Consider the following 21,623-nt stretch of genomic DNA (forward strand, 5'->3'; position numbering starts at 1 on the left):
CACAATCTCATCCTCTCACTTTGAAAATTAAGCGTGCAGCCCTTTTAGCACATTAGCCATCAGCCAAGTATTGCTCATTTCTGAGTAAATATGGGGGCCTGGAGAAGAGCAGAAGCCAGCGGACCCTGGCCAGCTGGGACCCCCAAGCAAGGCATTGTGAGTAGGCCTGGGGCCTGGTCTTGATGAACAGTGCTCTTTGAGTCTTGAATGGGAGCAGAGGCAATTTAGAAGAGCAGAGGCCTACTGCTGTTCTGACCATTTGTCTCCTTGGCCATGGCACCCAGACTGTGCTGCCCTGCTTGGCAGGGATTCAGCTGACAGGTGGCAAAGTCAGGAAGTCAGGAAAAAGCATTTGGGATTTTGGGAAATTGCCGATTTTGACTGGTGTTCTGGGGTGCGTGGCACAGTTGGTGATCTTTCCCCTTCTCTCTGCAAAACTTAAGCCTGGCTGGGGTGCTAGGGCAGAAGCATCCATTAGCTCAGAAAATGTCTTCGAGCCAATAAAATGTTCACTTAAAGATTATTTCCAGACTAATGGGAAATCTGTGTGTGCAAGCAAGTCCAAATTTTAAAATGGAGCAAAACCCACCAAGATTTCACTGGTCAGGAAGTGGCAACAAATCAACTCTTAGGGAGGAGTGTGTGGTGAGCTTGAAACTCAAACCAAGTGTGACAGCCTCAGCCCCACCCTGGGCTGCTGACTCAGGACCAAGAGGAAGAGGGAGCTGCCAGACTTCATGATTTCTGTAAACAGTTCTTGAAAGAGAAACCACACACTTGTCTTTCTGCCAGCCCCCAGCTTCTCCTGGGAGCTTACAGTTCAGCTATTGTCTTTTCTCTGACACCCGAGGGCAGGGCTTCTCATCTTCAGCTCTATGGACCTCCAAGGGGTGGAAAGAATTTAGGGGGTCTGTGAACTTGGATGGGAAAATTTTTTGATCATTTTCCACTAACCTCTAACAGAAATTTAGCATTTCCTCAAACTAGGAATGTAGGCAGCCAGCATAATAGTATTAATAGTATCTGTGACTTTATCCCCAATAGAAATCACAAATATTTTCATATCAGATTACAGTTATTGTATCTCAAGAAAGTTACTTATGCTCATCATCACTTCAAAACTTCTAATCTATAGACTTGCCACTCAGTCTTGTAACTTAATGCATTATTAAAGTAGTAACATAACTAGATCATAATTTCTTAAAAGTATTTTGTAACTATTTCAATATGATTCATTTCCTTTTTAATTCTATGCATTATATTTTATGCATCTGAAAACATTATTCTGAGAAGGAGTCCAGAGGTTTCACCAAACTGCTAGAGGGACCCATGATCTAAAAGGGATTGAGACCCCAGCCCTGGATCTTGGCACTCTCCTGCTCCACTGGCCTCATTTCTGCTCCACAGAACTTTCCCTGGCTTACTGGAGGGCTCGAAAGCATTAGCATGCTAGTGCTGTGACATTGGGCAAGTTAAAATTTCCCTGCTGTTTCTTAACCTTCAGAATGGGGAATAATAACACTACCTACACTTTTATAGGGTTGTAGTGATGATTCAATGAGTTAATCAGTGTAAAGCGCTTAGTGCCCAACCAATAGTAAGTGCTAGTAAGTATTAGCTATTTTTATTGTTGTTGTCATTTCATATCAATTATCTCACTAATATCTACTATTATTATCTCCATTTTTAGAAAAAGGAAACTGGGGCTTAGAGAGGTGAAATGACTGACCCAAGGGTACACACAAGGAAATGGCAGAGCCAGAGTTCAAAGCCAGGTCTGTGGGATTCACAAGCCCAGCAGATGTCTCTCTCCACCACATCACAGATTGGGAGTGATGGTCCCCCAAAGAGGAGACAGGGACCATCAACAGGGGGCTTAGTCGGGAATGGACAAGCTCTGCACCCTCCTGCTTTTCCTTCCCAACTTATTCCTACTGTCCACACCTCCAACTTGATGGCGGGGAGGGGTGGGGAGGGGTGGTGCTCCCAGTTCCACTTGCATACCGTCAGCCCTCAGCCAGATCTCAGGAAGCCAGTCCTCCTCCCAAAGGCTACTGCCAGTGCAGCCCCCATGTGCAAAGGGGACAAATGAGCACCAAGCTCATTTGGGGTCATGAACCAGCCTCTGCTCAAGCCTTATGGAGCATTGGGGTCAGGGGCAGGGGAGTGACTGGGGACTCAGAAAAGCAGGAGCTTGTCTGGGGAGTGAAGGCAGCATCGTGGAGGAAGTGGTCTTGGAGTGGAGGAGATCGCCAATTGGAGTGGGGCCAGGAATGCTTATGAATTTTTAAAGCAGAGGGAATAGAGTGCGCAAAGGGCCAGAGGCATAAAAGGGCCCGGAATGTAAGGAAAGAAGAAAGTAATTCAGGATGTCTGGGGTTTGGACTGAATGGAAGAGGGAAGAAGGTTGGCATGGGCAGATGAGACGGCATAGGTAGTTTGTTTATAACCAGCTAGTGAGGAAGGCCAGAACCGAGTCCCCAAGTCTTCCAATAGAGGAAGGAAAGCCACTGAAGGGTTTTTGTATAGGAGCAACAGGAGCAGATTTGTGCGTTCAAAGGACCATGCCCACCCACACTACAAGCAGGCGTGTAGAAGGTGGATTGATTAGGAGTTGAGACTGGAGGCTGGTTAGACCAGCAGGGAGGCTACTTCAGCAGTCCAGGGGAGAGATGGGGGGGGGGGCTAAACTGGGTGGGGAGGAGTCTGGAACTTGTGACACTCCTTCTGGCTCACGTGTCTGCACTAAGTGGTGAAGAGGAGGTAGGACCAAACCGGCAATTCCTCGGGGCACTTGCCCTCCTCAAGTTTGGTTGTGGATGGAAAAGCTTCCTTGGGCCAGAGGACAGTCGCCATGAATTCACAGACTAACACCTTCCACTTTAGCCTCTTTCTCGTATTAACAGTACACAGCAAGAGCAGAATAAAAAGCCAGGGCCTTATTTTCTGGCCCTGCCCTCCTGGGAGAGTAGCCGAGGTGAGGGGCCCCAGCTGTACCCCTCTGTGTGGCAGGCAGGAAGGGCACAGGGGCCGTGAAGAACAGGTCAGAGCCTGCCCTCTGTCAAAGGAAATATCCACCCTCCTAAGCCTTTCAGAGGCTATTTTCTTCCAAGTAGGTCCCGCTGTTACCAGGGCAACCGAGAACCCTGGGCTTTGTGTTTCTGTGTCTGTGGAGTCCCTGGGGAGAAGTGGTCTGCCGAGCTTTCCCTTGTCTGGGCAGGATGCAGGAAGTGCTAGCCGGAGGTAGAGCCCCCATCCCCATTTGGGGGTAATCTCTTGCCTTGTTAATGTCTGTCCTCATCCCCTGGGAGGGGCCAAGGCCCCAGGGGAGTCAGTTCTGGCGGTCAAGGGTTAAGGCTTAGGACCTGGTTTCTCAAAGTCAGATTTCTGCACTGATCCTATGGCACACCTCTCTCAGGAGGTGCGATCTAAGCAGGTGTCCTGGAGGGGCGAGCTCACACCAGATCATGGTACATGCTGGGGGATCATTGCACAAATATTTCTTGATTACTTACTGTGTGCTAGTTCAGGATCTCCAGGCTGGTTCCTGCTCCAGGGAACTCTATGGGAAGTCTCAGGACCAAACTGGCTGCTAACTATCATGCGGGCTAGTTGGTCCCCAATGCTGTTTTCTGCACTGGGCTGAGCTGGTCAGTAGAATTGCCTAGGGAGCTTTTCAGAAATAGAAATTCCTGGACATTCTGATTCTACCAGCGTGGGTTGTGAGTGTAGGGTGGAGGTTAAGAGTTATGGAGGTCTAACCGCTGGAGTTCACAGTAAAACTCTGCAAATGGAGCAAGTGACCTTGAGCTGCCGGTTTCCTCACAAAATGAATGAGAGGAACAGTGAAGCCTGCTTCACAGGCAGCAGCTTTTCTCTGCCTTCCTCCATACCTTGGGAACAGAGTTTTTATGACTCTTGCCATCCTTGTCACCCTTCTACTGCCCCCACTCTTTCCTTCCTTCCTTCTTCCTGGCTTTTGCTCTATTTTCCTATTTTGGGCATGCAAAAGGGCTTCTGTGAGATGCAACCTGGTCACCTTCCATTGGGCAGCCAGGATCCCAGGTGGGCCCTGTCCATCTCCTGGGTCTCGCACTCACTCTGTTGCAGCAGCCCCAGAAGGTATTAGCATTTCTGGCAGCCATGGCAGTCTGCTGATTCATCCTGAGCCCCCATCAACTCAGGTTTTCAGATTTTTTTTTTCACAAGTTTCTTCTCATCCACATCTTCCCCACTCGGGCTTCTGCAGATGGTTTTCGGAACTTAACTGCAAGATCTCACAAGTGCACCTAGTAAAGGTCATTTCAGTACATGCTTCCAAGTTAGAGAGATTGCGGGGGTGCTCCTGATTCCATTTTGGAGGGGATCCTCTGGTCCTCCAAGCTTCATGCCATCTGCAGATGCCCTCGGCAAGCTACCTCTAGGTCTCCATCCAGCGGCCCATTTATTCACTCACTTCTTAGTTTATGTACCAAACTGGGGTTGCGATCCTACTGTGTATCCAGCCATGTGCTGGGCCCCAGGGACTAGGCAGATGAGGAAACTGTGTTCTGAGCAGGAATGGGACTCACATAGGGTCCCAAATCCAGTCAGTGGTGGGGCCGGAATGGAATCCAGGGTTTTTTCCCCTATACTCATAGGGCTCCCCACTGCAGGGGTGGGCAAGGCTGACCCTGCTCTTACTTTCCCCCGCCGGCTCTGATGGGCCATCGCACACTCAATCTGGGATCACCTATTCCCTACCTGCAATGGCGTGAGAAACTCCAGGGGGTGCTGGAGACTTTATCTGACCCCCTGAAGCAGAAAGGGGAACCCTAGTGCTCACTGATGCTGCTCACAGCCCCACAGCCCTGTCCCTCCCCAGAAGGGGCAGTCAGCCACACACTCATGCATACTCATCGCAGTAAACTCAGCCCTACCACTGGCCTGGCTTGCTCTGCAGGCCCTTCCCTGCAGGGCAGAACTGACTGGTTCTGGAGCCTCCAGAGAGAGGGCACCTGATGCATACCTGGTTGCTTTGGCAAAGACCCAGAATCCAGTCAGGTTGAGGCTTGAGCTCGTCAGGGGGCTTTCCTGGGAAAGGGCATGGAGTATCAGAGTTGAGAGAGTATGGGTCTGGGAGTCACAAAGACCCAAGTCCCCCATGCAACCTAATATCTCTGAAATTCAGGTCCCTCCGCTCTAAAAGAAAACACCATTACCTGCCTCACTGAGTGTGGGAATGAAATGTGGTGAAAGTGTCTGGCACACAGTCAGAAACAAGCTGGCTTCCTCCCTCCCTCCCTCCCCATAAAGAGGCAAAGCAAGTGCAACTCTGATGCCTGGCTTTGTTTCTCACCGCACGCCTGTACAGTGGCAGGGCAAGAGGACAGGTGGGCAGGACAGAGCAGACCCGGGAAACAGGAGGGCCACTGGAGGGGAGGCAGAGAGGGGCGAAGCATCCCTGGAGCTGATGAATGGGTAGCTGCGGTGCTGTGATAGAGCCGCTTAGCAGCTGTAAACTTTGGGCCAGTGACTTCTCCTCTCTAAGCCAGTTTCCTCATCTGTAAGATGGGGGTGAGATGAAATGAGATAACGGATGTGTAGTGCCTGGAACGGCACTTATACCTGGTAGGGGGTATAAGTCCATAAACGTTCTCACCCACTGTCCCAGGGGAAGAAATTTCAACTCATGGCTGGGAAACTTGAGCAAATCCCAGAATGGGATTCAGTTTCTTCTGCCCCCACAATCTGTGAGGAGCAGTGAAATCTTGCTGGAGGGTGTCTGCGTGGACTGCTCTAGGGATGTATTTAAAAATCTTCACCAGCTTTCTCACTGGTGTCCCATAGCACCATCTAGTGCCAAGAAGTGGAAGGGCCCTCCCCCTTCCCCGATGTGGGCCCCCTCCCTCCCTCCAAAGTCCTGTGTGTGGGGGTGTGTGCGGGGGTGTGTGTGTTTGGGGGCCGGGGGGCAGCACTGTTATAGGATGGTAGGGTAGGGCTAGACCACTCATACCTTTATGTCTTTATATTAGTGGAGAACTAATGCTGTTTTTCAAGATACCTAGTCCCTCCACTTCCCTCCTGACAACTTCTGCCATCCACAAACTCGGTAGGCTAGGGCCCTTAGTTTCCTCATCGAAGGACGTCAAGGCTTCAGGCTAGGGTTGATCCAGGCGAAGTGCCTGGTAAGTACCTAATGCCTCCTAGGTGGGCTTCTGTGCTTGCTCAGTAACCCAGAGAGACACAGTCTTTACACACCCTCTATCTTTTTTATTGAGGAGAAAGCTTTAGCATACAGAACGATTTCTCATCTTCACAACACAGTAATGCAACAATATACAATAACACATTGGTTTCAAACGATTTCTTCCCGGGTCTCTGGGAATCCGTGGGCAGCCTTCATACCCCTGCATGCATCCCCCCATCCCCACCCACCCCTCTTCCAACCCAAGAAAGCACCCAAAGCCCATAGTTCCTCTTACAGCCCTTGTGGCTGTTACATCACAATATTGAAGACCTGGGAAAAGGGGGGAAGAGGGTCAAAGGGAGCCCAAGCCCCCTTGCCACCAGAGGGCCAGAAACCAGCTCACTGCTCATCTGCCCTTTCCCCGGCTGAAGCTACGCGGGCTCAGGATGAGAAGCACCATGGGAACAGGCAGGGCCTGTGCTGAGGGGTCCCTGGAGATGGGCGTGCAAGGCACCTGTCCTTTGCACTTCTCTGGCAGGCACGTGGGCAGCAGGGCCAGCGTGTCGACCACCAGCAAACAGGGTCCACGGCTTTGAAGAACAGCGGTTCCCCTTCTGGAACTCTCTCCTGAGGAAATAGCTGAAAAACAGACAAACTTTTCTTTACAGGGTTATTTACTCCTGCACTGGTGGGGATGGGGGAAACCAGGCAATTGACATGTCCAACACATTAGGAGAATGCTTAAATAAATGATTCAGTCTGTGTGACTGCATAGGTGGCAGCCATTTTAAATCCTGCTGATCGAGAGCTTGCAGGATGATCTTGGCTTTGAAAAGACGCAGTGAGGGGGCTTCCCTGGTGGCGCAGTGGTTGAGGGTCCGCCTGCCGATGAGGGGGACGTGGGTTCGTGTCCCGGTCCGCGAGGATCCCACGTGCCGCGGAGCGGCTGGGTCCGTGAGCCATGCCTGCTGAGCCTGCGCGTCCGGAGCCTGTGCTCCGCAGCGGGAGGGGCCACAACAGTGAGAGGCCCGCGTACCGCTAAAAAAAAAAAAAAAAAAAAAAAAAGATGCAGTGAGAACACACTAGAAAGAAAGTGTTAACAGTGCTTGCGTCTGTGTGGTGGGATTCTGAATGTTTGGGGCTTTGGGGTTCTCTTATCGTTTTCTCTATTTGCCAATTTTCCTATAATGATTATGTGTTACTTTTCTCTTTGGAGGAGGGGGGTAGTAGCCTTTTTAAAAGATAGCAACAGGTTATAGGAACTTGGCTCCACCGATCCCCAGGCTGAGAAATGTGTGAGCAACAAAAGGGCTTCTTACCTCTCACTGATGAACAGAGACCTCACCAGAAACCAGCCGGAGGACTGGGTTTCTCCATGACTCCTCTTCCTCCAGCTCCTTCCTCTTGCCTCTGGGCTCAAAATCCTAAGGCTGGGCTGAGGTTACCTATCAGACTCCGGTGAGGAACAGAGGCTTAATTTACCATGTTTTCCTCCCTTTGGCCTCAGACACTTCGGCTGCACTTGCCCAGCTGCCAGGCCCTGTGCAGGAAGCCCAGTGTGGAGGGCAGTTCAGGCCAGCAGTGGATCTGACTGGCATTCTGTGGCCAGAGTGACATACTGTGTATTTTTCACTGCAGAAGCAGTGTTTTCTGGACCCAAGGCAAGCAGCAGGTCTCTATGAGGGCCCCTAGGTTAGGACCCAGAAGCCCCAGGAGTTACTAGGAGGCAGTCAACCGCTTAGGCCTCACCGCCTACTCGATGCCCAGCGCCAGGCCATGGCTTGCCCCGAATGTGAGAGACACAAGGTCATCCCGACTGCAAGGCTGCAGTGGGTGAAGTCTCTGTAGAGAGGACCTTCCTCTCTACTCTCAGAAATAAGGAGTCCTTTAAGTTGGAGTTGAAGAGCAGGCCTTGGGCCTCTCTCTCTGGCAGTCTGGGAAGGGAAGGCCAATTAGGCCACCTCTGGAACCCCAAGGATGGCAAATCTTCTGCCAAGACCTTTGGCTGGAGACTGCAGTCCAAGGCCTGGCCGGGGGAGGAGACCACCATCCCTAAGGAAAGAGTCACTCCTTACAAGGTCAAACTGAGTTGTTGCTGCTGCTTTCTCCTCCTCCGGCTCCCCCACCCAACTGCCTACCCTCTAGGCAACATCAAGGAAAAGGGTAGGGCATGGAACATTGGGCTCTTTCCACTGGGGATGCCCAGGAGGGTAATGTAGTAAGAGGAGAGGGTCCCAGATCTGGAGAGCCCTGAGGCCCTGAGCCTGTAGTCTGTGGGAAGGTGGAACCAGCTTGCTCAGTCAGTCAAGGTCAGGTCTCAGCTGGGTGGTCCACTGGACACGTGGTTTTGCATACTCTCACTGGGCTAGATGGAGGGGGTTCTTCAGGGCCCTCCTGCTGGAGGGGTGACCTGAAGCAAGTGTAGGCTTCCAGGACTGTTTCTTGATAGCATTTGCTCTCCACTGATTATACGTAGTAAGTGGCCTCAGTGGCTTTAAGAGTTCAGTGGAGCCTGTCCTTTCACTCACTGGGGCAGAGCAGTGAGGCATTGGGTGAAGTCCTGGTTAGCTAGTCAGAGGATTAAACCATAGAACACAGCGTGAATAAACGCAGGAGGGGTGAGGGCTGGGAACAACTAGAGGGGAAATACAAGAGGGTGACCAGTTCATTTACAGGAACAGGCCCAGACACCTGCTCTCTAGCTCGCGGCAGGACGGAGCAGAGTGCACACCAAGAGGGCAGCTACTGCTGAGCCCTCCTTTCCCTGGTGTCACTCCCCGGTCACAGTCGCAGGAAGGTCTGGAGTTCTCCAGGTCTTCTTCGGGTTCTGCAGGTTTGGAACTCCCTTAAGTACTGGTCGGTCAATGGGGCAGGTGTGGCAGCGAAAGCAGGGGCAGGGGACGCAGTGGAAGGGTGTGTTCCGGGGTGGGGGCAGCTCGCCCCGGCTCTCACACGCGAATGCGGCCCCGCGCAGCCCGGTGGCCCCCCTGCCTCGGAGTGAGGCGGAATAGCACCGGGGGACGGCGTCGTATTTGGCGTTGCCCCAGGCGACCTGCCCGGCGAATCAGTGGCGGCGAACTGTAGAATGGTGAATTGGTACCTGGAAGGCCCTCCAGAAGTGGGACTCGATTCTGGTTCCTCCGTCTGCTGGGCTGTATGATGGGAGGTGACACATCTAGGAAATTTTCATGATAGTAGCCAGAAGTCTGGGATGAAGCATTGGCATAGGTGGGCTCTATCTCCATCAGCTCATCCAGGTCATCATCTTGGGTCTCATCCTCTGTCTCTTGCTCCTGTTCTGGCTCCTGCTCGAGCTCCTGCTCCGGTTCCTGGCGGCCACCCTCATGCTCATCGTCTTTCTCATCCTTATTCTGATCTTCCTCCTCCTTCTTCCTCTTCTTCCTCATCCCCTCCTCCTCTTCCTCCTCTGCTTCCTCCTCCTCTTCTTCCTCCTCCTCTTCTTCTTCCTCCTCCTTGTCCTCCTCCCCTTTTTGTTTCAGCTCCTTCTTCCTCATCTCTTCCTCCCTCTTCCCCCTCTCCTCCCCCCTGGTCTCTTGCTGAATAGCTCTCACATGCCTCCCCTGGTCCTTGTCCTGGAGCTTGCGCCTGCATGCCTCTTCATCTTCATCCCCACTGTGGCACTCTTCTCCCTCTTCACCTTCAAGATTACGGTCTGCTGCAAAAGGGAAGAAAATATTGCGAACCCCAGGGAGTGGGATTGGCTTGGGGACACGCACTTTTCTTTCTATCTCCACGCACTCGAGAATCAGCTCGTCCAGGTCGGCCATTTCAGTTGACCATAAGAGCTCCTTGCGGAAGAATTCTGACAGGCCTTTGAGGAATTGGTTTTGAAGGCGGCAGTCATCCCAAGACAAGAATTGAGCCAGGAACTGAAAAGCATCTGCATAGCTGCCCAGGGTACAGTCTCCCTGCTTGAGCTTGCGGATGGCTTTTTTTGCCACACTTGGGGGGATGGGGCCACAGAATTCCTTACGAATTTCATCCAGGAAGCGCGGGAAGTTGGCATGCAGGGGGCTTCCTTCCTGGGTGACTGAGACGGCCCAGTCCTTGGCTTCACCAGCGAAAAAGGAGATCAGAAAGGACACCCGCTCAGCGCCCCCGGGGAAATGATCCTCATGGTCGGCTATGAAAGTCTCTAGCTGCATCAGGAATTCAGCCAGGTAGACTGGGTCGCCCGAGAAGGGTTCTATCTCGGGCCGCTCCAGCGGCGGCAGAGGAGGCTGCGGGGGCAGCTCCTTGGCCGAGAGTGGGGGCAGCGCCGGCGGGGGCGGGCTGGGCAGCGGGGGTGGGTCGGCGGGCCCGCCGGAGGTGCCGCAATCCTGGATCACGCTAATCAACAGTTCGTCTGGGGCGTACTCGGGCTCGGCGCGCGGGGGAGGCCAGCACAGGAAGGGCAGTTCTCCCTCAGGAACGGCGTCAATCTCACTGAGCGGGAACTCAAAGTTCTCCTCGGAAAGGACGGGCACCACGGGCACCGGCCAACGCATGTAGCTCGAGACATTGCCCCGCAAGGAATTGACCTCGGCCAGGGCTCTGCCGAGCTGAAGGCCCAGATTGGCGTTCTCCCCGCGAAGGGCATTTAATTCTTCTCGCAGGGCCACGTTCGCCATGCGGAGGCTATTGAGATTCCCGGCCGCCTCGGACATCAGGACTAGCCTGGGGGCCTGGGGCTGCGGGCGGGGGTGGGATGGGGAGCCGGGGGCCGCGGCGGGGCGCGCGGGAGGCCGAGCCACACCCACCAGGGCAAGGGCCCGGCGGCTCGGCCCAGGGCGCGTTACCTCGTCCCGGGGAGCGCAAAGGGCGGGCGGCGGCGGGAGCCAGGAGGCGCCGGGCGGAGGAGGCGGGCGGCGAGGCAGCGAGGCGAAGATCGGGCGGGCGGAGGCTGGTGGCGAGGGAGAGAACGGACTGCAGCACGATCTGTCGAGGAAAAATCTTGCGGCTGGCGCGTCCCCGCCTTTTAAGCGTGGCCCGCGCCACCCCCCCCACCCCCGGCCGGGGCGGGTCTTGGGGAACCGCGGGCGCCCACTGGCCGCCGCGCGCCGCCCCCGGCCCCCCCCCTCGCCGGCGGCGCCTCTCACTGCCTCTCTCCTTCCCTAGCTGCAGCTAACTCGGGTCGGGAAAATGCGACAGCGACTGCCCACTCGAGGTCGTCATGGCGACAGCCAGTGAACGTGTTCCTCTCCTCGGGCAGGCCCCCGAGTGTAGAGGAGCTGCTTCGCGAGGCGCAGCTCAATCTCCAGAGCCTGTTGCAAGGTACTGAGAGGGAGGGGGGCTGCGGCCGGAGCCCACGGGACAGATGCATAGCGTCTGGAGGGAGGCGACGAAGAAAGAGGACAGGGACTCGCGAGATAAAGAGAGAGAATAGTAGAAAACCTATTGAGAAACAAAACACACACTTTCCATCTTTCACCTTCCAGACTACTGACTCCAAAAGCCCTAATTCTATGGGCTGTTTACACCCTCTGGTCACCCTCCCTCATTTTTTTCAGTTCAGTAGTCTCTGGGGGAAAAGGGACAGAGGCCGAGGCAGGGCCATGGGTCAAGTCATTTACAAAGAGCGCTGGATGAGAGACTCCGCAATATGGGCCCGCATACCCTCAGGCCTTCTCTTGCAACATCACCCAAGTCTTTGGAATCCCGGTGCCCAAAGACAAAAGAGGCATCTGCAGGGTCTCCCACTCTGGGCTTCACTCACTCTGCTCTTGCAATAACCTTGTCCACATATCTCCTGGGTCGCTCCTGCCTCACCAAAGTAAGCCCAATACACAGCACTCAGAGCTCACCTCATCCCCAATTCCCAACCCCATGTCTCTGAAGTATACTGATGAGCACCTTGTACACAAAGCTGGGTCCACACAGCCCAGAGAAACAGCCCAGCCATAATGCCTGAGCAGTCAGATTGCCTGCACCAGGCAGAATGAGAAAACCGAGACTTTGAAATCAGACAGAGTCAGAATCTAATTTGAATCCCACACCTAACTAGCTGTGTGACATTATGCAGATTACCCAACCTCTCTGAGCTTCAGATTAGTCAGTCATCTTTAAAATGGGGATTCCACTTCCCCACATGGCATGATTTTGTGAGAATTAAAAATAGGGTGTCCATAAACTGATTAGCAAGAGTATCTTGCAGCTGGAGAGACCCAGATAAGATGCAACATCTACTCCCAGTCTGTGTCCTTTGGAACATAGGCCGATTTAGACACAATATTAAAATTAATGTAAAAGAAAAAAACAGTTGTGGTCCCCGATAGGACCTTACAATGTGAAGAACGTACACATTGACCAGAGGGATTTATCCAGTGTAAGTGGCAATAGGATTAAAACTCAGTGCTATGAGAGAGACTACTGGGGTGCTACAAATATCTGGATGGCAGTTACAAGGGGCATGAATATGTCAGAATTCACTGAGCTGCACACTTAAGATTTGTGCACTTTAGGTAAGTTAGATCTCGAGAAAATAATACAAATAAAACCCCAGTGCTAGTCACAAGCTCCTTACACCCTCCAGGCACTCACTCTCCCATTCGGGCCTCTTTTCCAAGCCTAAAAGCCCTTACTCCCTCTTCCCCACTCCAATCCTTACACTTTCTTCCAAGTTCTATTCTTGCCGCATCGAAAAAGACCTTTAACACTAGTTCTGCACTTTGCATCATTCCCTCCCTAAGCACTCATACGAGGCCCTTTGTACCATCCAGCTCAAGAGGACTTGTATAGTTCCGAACTGATTTTTCTTTCATTTGTTCATTCATTTACTCATTCATCTACTAGTCCTAGGTATATGTTTTGTCCACCTAACCAGACTGGGCTTCTGAATGTAAAGGATCACATCTCTTACTACTCTCCGGTTTCCAGAAGCACCGGGCACAGGGCTGGATCCCCAAGAGGATATTTGCTGAGTGAACATTAAAAGTGAAAAGAGGTCTTATTAGCTGTCATTTATCCATACCAACAAAGGGTAACTTTTACGGAGAACAGAAAACTGCAGAGGGGCCACCCAACTGAACAACGGCCATGACCCCACCTCCCTGCCAGGGCAGTGGCAAGCTTAGAGAAGCAAGATTCTAAGGGACACCATGAGCCTTGTGTTCAGATAAGAGAGGAGCTGCTATGCAGAAAGGAAGAGTCAGTGTGCTCTGTGTTGCCACCATGGGCAGAATGAGGACACGTGGGTGGAAACCTAGGGGGAGGCCAATTTACCTCAAGATAAGGAAGAACATTCTTGACACGCCTGAAAGCCCCAACTGTCCTTGGATGGAATGAGCCACCTTGGGAGGAAGGCTTCTCCCCTCCTCTGCAGGCAGGTGTGTGTGGAGGCTGAAGAAACACCTGGAAGGGATGCTGAGGAAGCCGGAGCCCAGAATGGGATGTTGGACCAGAGAACCCTCGAGGCCCCTACTGACCCCAAGTTTCTATGATTCTTCAAATCTCTGTTCAAATGTGCAGAGTCCTGACTGTTCTTTAGTCTCACTTCCTTCACTCGTTGAATTCATCACTTAAATGAAACCCATTCAAATCTTCTGCATCCTTCTTATTCTGCAACGATGCCCCCGAACTTCTCCTTTCTCCTCCGCCACTACCTCCACCTTCCCTCTCCTTCCTGGACCTGATATGCCCCCCACAGTGGGACTAAGGTGCAGGGAACCGAGCCCTCAGAGGCTCAGGTAAGAGTTCTCAGCATCCAAGGGAGCATTCCATGTTGGACTTCCCAACGCAAATTTCTTTGTGCTTCACACAGGTCATGTCCCTGGTAGGGTTGCAGAAAACCTGAAGAGATGCAGGACTTCAAAGAGAGAATCTTGCAGCAGAGAGTAGCAAAAGGCGTCTGCATCCTGAGCCTCTTTCCTGAGTTGAGCACTTAAGGTGGGGGCCATGGAGACAAAGGCTTGGTCCCCGAACCAGCACAACTCAAATCCATTGACTCTCTTTTCTCCTCATAGGAAGTAGGCATTTTTCCATTCCCAAATGGCTCAGACGCCGGGAACTATCCTAAAGAAACAATGAAAGTCAGACCTGGCAGCTAGAGCAGGAGCCCCAAGCTCATGGTCCTTCCCTGGCCCACCGCTTGGCCGTGGCTCCCTAGAGTGTGTATCCACTGTGCTGTTTTTCAGAAGAATATGAGGAACAGTACTCGGAGGCCAGACTTCTGGGGCAGACCTTCCGCTCTGCTGATGAGGCCCCTGAGCCCACTCCCAGCCCAAGGCCCCAGTCTGCCAGGCGTCTGGAGTTTGTACTGATGGTGAGTTGCCTCCTCCCCCACCTGGGAGAGCCAGCATGCAGAGCTCGCCCCGCACCCATTGACGGGGAACCTGGAACTGCTTACATTACCCACTGGAAGCTGCTGCTCATCTCTGCTCACCAGCAGAGCCATCCTGAGGCCCTGCCGAGATGGGACCTGCATGGCAGGCGTCCGGCCTGGCAGCCTGTCCACACTTTCCTGCCTCCCAGATGAAGCCTCCAACCACCCTGCCTAGACAGCCATTCTGTGGGCACGGCTCGTCTCCAGTCGGGAGCACACCCTTCCCATCACCTTCTTTCCCAACAGCCCACAAAATGGCAGCTGAGCGAGGATGAGACTACCATGCAGGGTGTGAGGGCCCCTGAGGCCTCCCTGAGCCTGCCTACCACAGCCGACAAGCAAGCTGCCTGGAATAGTCCCTTCCCTCTGCCCGTCCTAGAGGAGAAGCGATGGCTTCAGCCTTGTCCCACGCACTCTGACATCGTGCCCATCAATGTCTCCGGTAGAGTTGTTTAGCATCGCCTCTGTTCGCTTCCCTCCATGCCAACTACAGATCATCCTCTCCAAATGCACTGGGTGCTGGGGGAGGGAGCGAGACTTTCTTTGCTACTGGCTCACCCTGCACTGTCAAGGTCATGGCTCTCGCCCGGGAACGGAGGCATGCTCTTTCTTCACTCTCTACTGGCCCTGCCACACTAACTGAGACCATTTGATGGCAAAGGAAACTCTCTTAACAGAAAACTCTAAAACCTTATGAATTCATGTGCTCTTTGGAGCATCTGTGGAAACTTAGAGTGTATGAGTTATGTTTGGTTTGGGGAAAGAAGACTTCTTGTGCCAGAAGCCGGGTTTGGAGCACACAGATAGGAGTTGCAGGGGAAGTGTGGGGTTCAGAGTGCTGGTGGTAAACGGGAGGATCAGTATATGTGCTGCCGAAGCGAGCACTAAACGGGAGGATCAGACCCAGAGTACAGACCAAGGGCCTTGTGGCACTTTGAGTCATCACTCAGTCTCCTAGTGAGGTGGGCCTCTTGCACTTGTGTGAGACCAAAGAGGGATCCAGTACTACCTTGAGATGGGGAAAATAATGTACGCAGCTCAGCTGGTTGTGTCTCTGGGGACATGTGGCACCCTGTACCATGCCCATTATTAATTCATTCTCCACACTTCACCGGCTGTAAGTGGAAGAGGAAGAGGGTCAGTCATTTCAGAAGGAGATAGGGCCAACGGCCTGATGAAATCAAGACCTCCTAACCCAAGGGGACCAGAGGCACCCTGTGAGCCAGTGCCAGCCCATGGTGTGCTGGAAAAAGTTGATGAAGATGTTGAGGACAGCTCTGGCCACAGGCGGTGACGCTCCCTGGATATGGGGTAATCCAGCGCCACTGGTGTCATCTCAGGAAATTAGAGACAGGAAATAGAGCCCAGAGCCTAGGGAGATGTACTAAGAGGTGTGAGGGCTGAGAGGAGAAACGCACAAAGTGATGGTGGGTGCTTTGTTTTTGAACTTCTACCTTGCTGTCAACGAGGCTGGCCCTGTGTTTTGCCCACAGAGCCACTTTCTGTGGAAGGGGGTACCTATGTGGCCATGGGGCTGAGAGGGGAGGGTTTGGTTAGGCAGCCGCTGAATGAGAGACAGTGCAGGGGAGCAGCAAACCTCACCCCACTGCCCCCGCCCTGCCCCTGCCCTAGCAATTCCATAGGAGCAAAGACTGAGTGGGTGCTTTGAGAAAAATAGATCTCAATCACCACGCAGGGGCGAACTTTGATCAAATGTGATCAGGTGCCTGGAGGGCAGACTATCAGACTGCTTCCTGGATAGTGGGGAGGGATGGCGCAGCTTCTTGGAGACACTGTCTTCATCGGCCTGAATAAAGGCTTTGATCTGAGAAGAGATTGCAATCAAGCAATATCTAGTCTCAACATGTCTCTCCACTCCAGTGGTTCTCACCCCGGGCTGTACATATGAACAATCAATCACCTGGGGAGTTTGAGAAAATGCTTCTACTTGGGCCCTATTCCCAGAGTATTAAGTGTTCTGAGGTGGGGTCTAGTTATTAGAGTTTGAAAAGCTGCCCAGTTTATTTCGATATGTAGCCAGGGTTGAAAACCATGGCTCTCGGCCACCTAAGACTCACAGGTGACCCCGGGTGGACCTCTGAAAGCTAGCATGCGTGCTTTGGGGCTGCGGGTGCCCGGGGCCAAGTTGGGAGGGATGGGGAAGAAGGGTCGCCTGCCTGGATGCTATTCATGCTCATCGCTACTCCCATCATCCCTTCTCTCAACCTCAGGCCAGTTTCTGCCATACTGTAAACAGAAACCAGGATGCACCCAAGTGTCTTTATTTTGGCTACAGGGCAGCAGTTTGATAAACATGCAAGTTTGCGACACTCGTTGTTTAACACAGAGACAGCCGTGAACCCCAAGTCCACCCTGAGGCGGAGGCGGACCATTATTGGATTCTCTAACTATTCCCAGCGAGACCAAGGTGACCCCACCATAGCTGATCCCCCAAACCCTTCCCCTTGCTCACTCTCACCATTTCTGCAACCCAAGTGGTATTGCTGTGACAGGGAACAGGAATGATTGGGGGGGGAGGGACTTTGGATGTCCTGAAAAAAGCCAATATAGTAATTAAGGATAACCAAGGACCTTTTGTCAAGGGCAGCAACCAAATATGGAGAGCAGGTCTGCCAGGCTAATAAATTCGTTATGTATATATTTCCCATTATAAGTGGAATATAACTATGTATCTCGAATTTAGGCAGATAGATGCCTAAGAGGGGGAATCATCGCTAAAAGTGCCATCTTCACAAAACCATCACTGCCATTAAATGAAGGCCATCCAAAGAGCACAGACCAGAGAGATATGGATACAAATTCTGGCCTCTCCACTTACTAACTGTGAGGCCTTAGCCAAGTTCCCTAACCTCTCTGAGCCTCAGCTTCTTCATCTGTAAATTGGGGATGATGATTCCAACCCGGTGGAATGTTCCTGAGGATCAGAGTTATTGTATGTAATTTTCCTACCATGTGCCTGGTACATAGTATGTGTTCAGCAAATGGTGGCTGTTATTATAAATTATCATAAGAGTAGTCGTCATCGTTGTCATCATCATCATCATCATCATCATCATCATATAACATCATCATGATATAATAATTGTTGTGTATATGAGAAAATCTTTGGGGATTTTCAACATCTGAATCGTTTCCTCACATCTGTAGGTTATTCTCACTTTTTCCTATTGCCAAGTTAAAAAGTGACAGGTGTCAAAAATGCAACCAGACTCTGAACTTTCCAGCTGTGGCATACTCCCAATGCACTGCTGGAGCTGAAGTTCACACTGCTGTCCTTTATCAGTTCGAAAGCCTCTGCTCTCATCTCAGAGGAGGTGAACGCTGAGGTCTGTGGTCGTTTCATGAGCCTGGGGTGAAAGCCTGGAAAAAACCCATGGTAGTCCCACGTGCCACTTCAGCTCTGAAAGGCATATTCAAAGCTGGAAAGTCTTTGGAAGCCATCTGGACAATTCAAGGGCACCCTGTGACTCACTGTGTGGTGATGGGCAAGGACCCAATGTCCCCAGTATCCTCATCTATGGAAAGGAAGAACCAAGGAATTCTGACCAAGCTGTTGGCAAATGCTTCTTGGCAAAACTTTGGTGCTCCCGTCTCTTTAGTGACAGCTGCTGCTGGGGGATCCCTGGCTGCACCACTAACATTCTGTGTTTACCTCCCCTAGGTCACAGCAACAGCCCCACAGGCAGTGTGGCCTGCTCTACCACCTCAGACATCAAGCCCAGCCATTCAGTTCCGGGAGGTGTTCACGGAAGAGTTGCCATCAGTCAGGAAGCTCAGTTACCAAATCTCACCTCGCCAGTATTGAGAAATCCTTCTAGTGATCCGGAAGAACCTCTCCAGGCACGTGGTGGCACAAAAGTCCCTGGCATGGAGAGCATGGGCATGGTGTACAGTGTCCCCAGTTCTTGCAATGGACCAACAGAATCAACGTTCTCCCCTTCCTGGAAGGGAGATGCTTTTACCTACGTGACTCCAAGTGCCACTGCTCAGAGCAGTCAAGAAAATGAAAATGGAAAAAGTCCTTCCTCTGGGAATTCTTGGATCTCTCTGCACACATTGCCACCTCTGGTTCCTAAGGAGGCTGCTACCTTCTTTGTCACTCGTGATACCCCAGCAGGATGCAGTGGGTCTGCTGGCTACTCTGAGCATTCTACTCAACGAAGGCACGTATCAGAACGACCCTCCAAGACTGGCCTCCTGACTGGTGATACCTCAAGGCTGGAGACAGGCCCAGGTGGGGCCAGCAGGTTCCGGGAGCGGTCACTGTCTGTACCCACAGACACAGGCACCACGGATGTGGACTATGACGAGGAGCAGAAGGCCAGTGAAGCCTGTGCCCTGCCTTATGCCAGTACAAGCTCTGAGGGCAGTAACAGTGCCGACAACATTGCCTCCCTTAGCGCCCAACAGGAGGCCCAGCAAAGAAGGCAGAGGTCCAAGAGCATCTCACTCAAGAAGGCCAAGAAGAAGCCTTCCCCACCGACTCGCAGTGTCTCACTGGTCAAAGATGAACCAGTCCTCTTGCCAGACGGTGGGTCAGCGCTACCCAAGGACCAGAGGCCCAGGAGCCTTTGCCTCTCCTTGGAACACCAAGGACATCACTCATCCCACCCAGATACTCAGGGTCACCCAGCTGTGCCAACCTTCAAAGACCCAGAAGGTACACAATTCGCCCACCACTGGTATCTTACTGACTGGAAGTCTGGTGACACCTACCAATCCTTGTCCAGCTCCAGCACTGCCACTGGCACCACAGTCATTGAGTGCACCCAAGTTCAGGGCAGCTCAGAGTCTCTTGCCTCCCCTTCCACCTCCAGAGCCACAACGCCTTCCCAGCTTTCCATCGAGGTGGAGGCCAGGGAGGTATCCTCCCCAGGAAGGCCCACTGGGCTGATGTCACCCTCCAGTGGATACTCCAGCCAGTCAGAGACACCAACACCCACTGTCTCCATGTCCTTGACCCTGGGCCACTTGCCCCCTCCAAGTGGCAGTGTCCGGGTGCGTCCAGTGGTACCTGAGAGGAAGTCATCACTACCCCCAACATCACCAGTGGAGAAAATGTCCAAGTCACGGCTATCGTTTGACCTACCGTTGACCTCTTCAACCAACCTGGACCTGTCTGGGATGAGTATCTCCATCCGAAGCAAAACCAAGGTGAGCCGGCATCACTCGGATACAAATTTTGGGGCCAAGCTGGCCCAGAAAACTAGCCCCAACCAGCCAATCATGCCCATGGTTACTCAGTCTGACTTACGTTCTGTTCGCCTGAGGTCAGTCAGCAAGTCTGAACCGGAAGATGATATTGAGAGCCCTGACTATGCTGAGGAGTCAGGAGCTGAAGTCTTCACCTTGCCAGAGAGAAAGGCAAAACCTCCCATAGCCGAGAAGCCCCCACTGGCCCGAAGGCCTCCAAGCTTGGTCCACAAGCCACCGTCTGTCCCCGAGGAGTACCCACTAACTTCGCCTACCTTGGCTATGACCCCCAAGACCTCAATTCAACATATGAGGCCACTCCCTCAAGATATATACACGGTGGTGCGGAAACCAAAGTCCTCCAGCTTCCCTGAGGGCAGAACCCTGGGGGAGTCAACAGCACCCTCATCTCTTGTTTTCACGCCTTTTTCCAGTTCCTCTGGTGCTTTCTTCTCAGGAACACAGCAACCTCCCCAGGGAAGTACGGAGTATGAGGGCCCCAAGGGGAGAGCCCTACCTGAAAGAATTAGCCTCCAGAGCCAAGAAGAAGCTGAGAAAAAGAAAGGCAAGATTCCACCTCCTGTACCAAAAAAGCCCAGCGTGCTGTACCTGCCTCTCACCTCACCTGCAACTCAAATGGAGGCCTACACGGCTGAACCAAGGCTGCCTCTCAGCCCCATCATCACCCTGGAGGAAGATGCCAAGTGTCTACCAACTAGCGACCACCTGCCATCGGCGGGTACAAGGACAACCTCCACGCCACAGGCTGACAGTGAAAGGGAGGCAAGCCCTCTGGGTTAGTAAAGTGTCTGCTGGCTTTTCCTTTCAATCCCAGGAGAGGTGAGGGTGAGGACAGAGTGCCAGGGGCAGAAGCAAATGCCCCCAGATAATGATCCTGATCCCAGGGTGACCAAATCAGTAGGGTACACCTCTTGAGGGTTTGAGTTACTCTAAATCCGTCTCACTGCCCTTGGGATCGGGACCAACCCAGGGGTGGATCTCCAAGGCCCAGCCTGGGCCAGACTACTCTGAAACCGCCAGTGCTGAGCGAATGAAATCAAACTAGGTCTTAGCACCCTAGGACCTTAGGAGCTTATCTTCCTCCTGAGGCAGGCATCTCCTGCCCTAGGCACTGTCTCTCCACGTCACCGTATGGCACTTTTCACCAGCCACAATGAATTTAGCTTCATGCGCGGGACTCAGTACCCTCCCATCCTGAGTTTCAAGCGCTATGGCAGGCTGGAAGGCTTCAAGCAGTGGAATATGTTACCAGCAGCAGCTTCTCTTAGTGTTTTCTAGAGGAAAGGGGGCTCATTTTCTTGGATGGTTTGAGCCTTGCTCTTCCTGGAACCTTAAGACCAGGCTAGAAAATGTTTCTCATCCTTTTGGGGGGTTTTCTTGTCTCTCTTTGTTTTAATTGTGGTAAAATACATATAACGTAAAATTTACCATCTTAACCATTTTTAAGTGTACAGTTCAGTAGGTGTTAAGCACATTCACAATGTTGTGCAACTATCACTACCATCCATCTCCAGAACTCTCTTCATCTTGCAAAACTGAAGTCTGTACCCAGTCAACGATAACTCCCCATCACCCTCTCCCCCCAGCCCCTGGCAACCACTCTTCTACTTTCTGTCTCTATGAATTTGACTCCTCTAGGGACCTCATATAAGTGGAATCATACAGTATTTGTCTTTTGGTGACTGGCTTATTTCACTTAGCATAATGTCCTCTAGGTTCATCCATGTTTCTCATCCTTTTTGAAACCCGTAACACCAAACATCAAAATCTATGGCCTTCCTTAAGCTGATTTGGACTTTCACCGTAAGTTAAATCATTGCAACTAAAACAAGCAAACAAATCAAAGCCACAGGTAATTTTAGAATCTGCTTCCTCAAACTCCACAGGCTCCCTCTGAGA

At 52.3% G+C, this 21,623-nt stretch overlaps 2 protein-coding genes across 3 annotated transcripts in view; one reads left to right on the forward strand and one right to left on the reverse strand.

The window, feature by feature from the left end:
- NHSL2 (NHS like 2) overlaps positions 1 to 21,623 on the forward strand; it is a 78,536-nt gene that overhangs the window by 47,387 nt on the left and 9,526 nt on the right. The window contains exons 2-6 of one of the 2 annotated variants that reach the window (XM_079909807.1): positions 11,288 to 11,443; positions 14,302 to 14,429; positions 14,736 to 14,931; positions 16,786 to 16,917; positions 18,172 to 20,499. In XM_079909807.1, coding sequence (XP_079765933.1) covers positions 11,288 to 11,443; positions 14,302 to 14,429; positions 14,736 to 14,931; positions 16,786 to 16,917; positions 18,172 to 20,499 — 2,940 coding nt within the window. Of the gene's footprint in view, positions 1 to 11,287; positions 11,444 to 13,950; positions 14,054 to 14,301; positions 14,430 to 14,735; positions 14,932 to 16,785; positions 16,918 to 18,171; positions 20,500 to 21,623 lie in introns of those variants that run through there. The other variant, XM_079909808.1, reaches the window with a different exon arrangement.
- RTL5 (retrotransposon Gag like 5) lies at positions 6,243 to 11,118 on the reverse strand. The gene is made up of 2 exons (XM_079909809.1): positions 7,489 to 11,118; positions 6,243 to 7,207 (listed from the first exon to the last, which is right to left on the reverse strand). The coding sequence occupies exon 1, from the start codon at positions 10,834 to 10,836 to the stop codon at positions 9,118 to 9,120; it is 1,719 nt and encodes a 572-aa protein (XP_079765935.1). The 5' UTR covers positions 10,837 to 11,118; the 3' UTR covers positions 6,243 to 7,207; positions 7,489 to 9,117.

The sequence above is a fragment of the Stenella coeruleoalba genome (assembly GCF_951394435.1).
Source record: "Stenella coeruleoalba genome assembly, chromosome: X".
Lineage (NCBI taxonomy): Eukaryota > Metazoa > Chordata > Mammalia > Artiodactyla > Delphinidae > Stenella > Stenella coeruleoalba.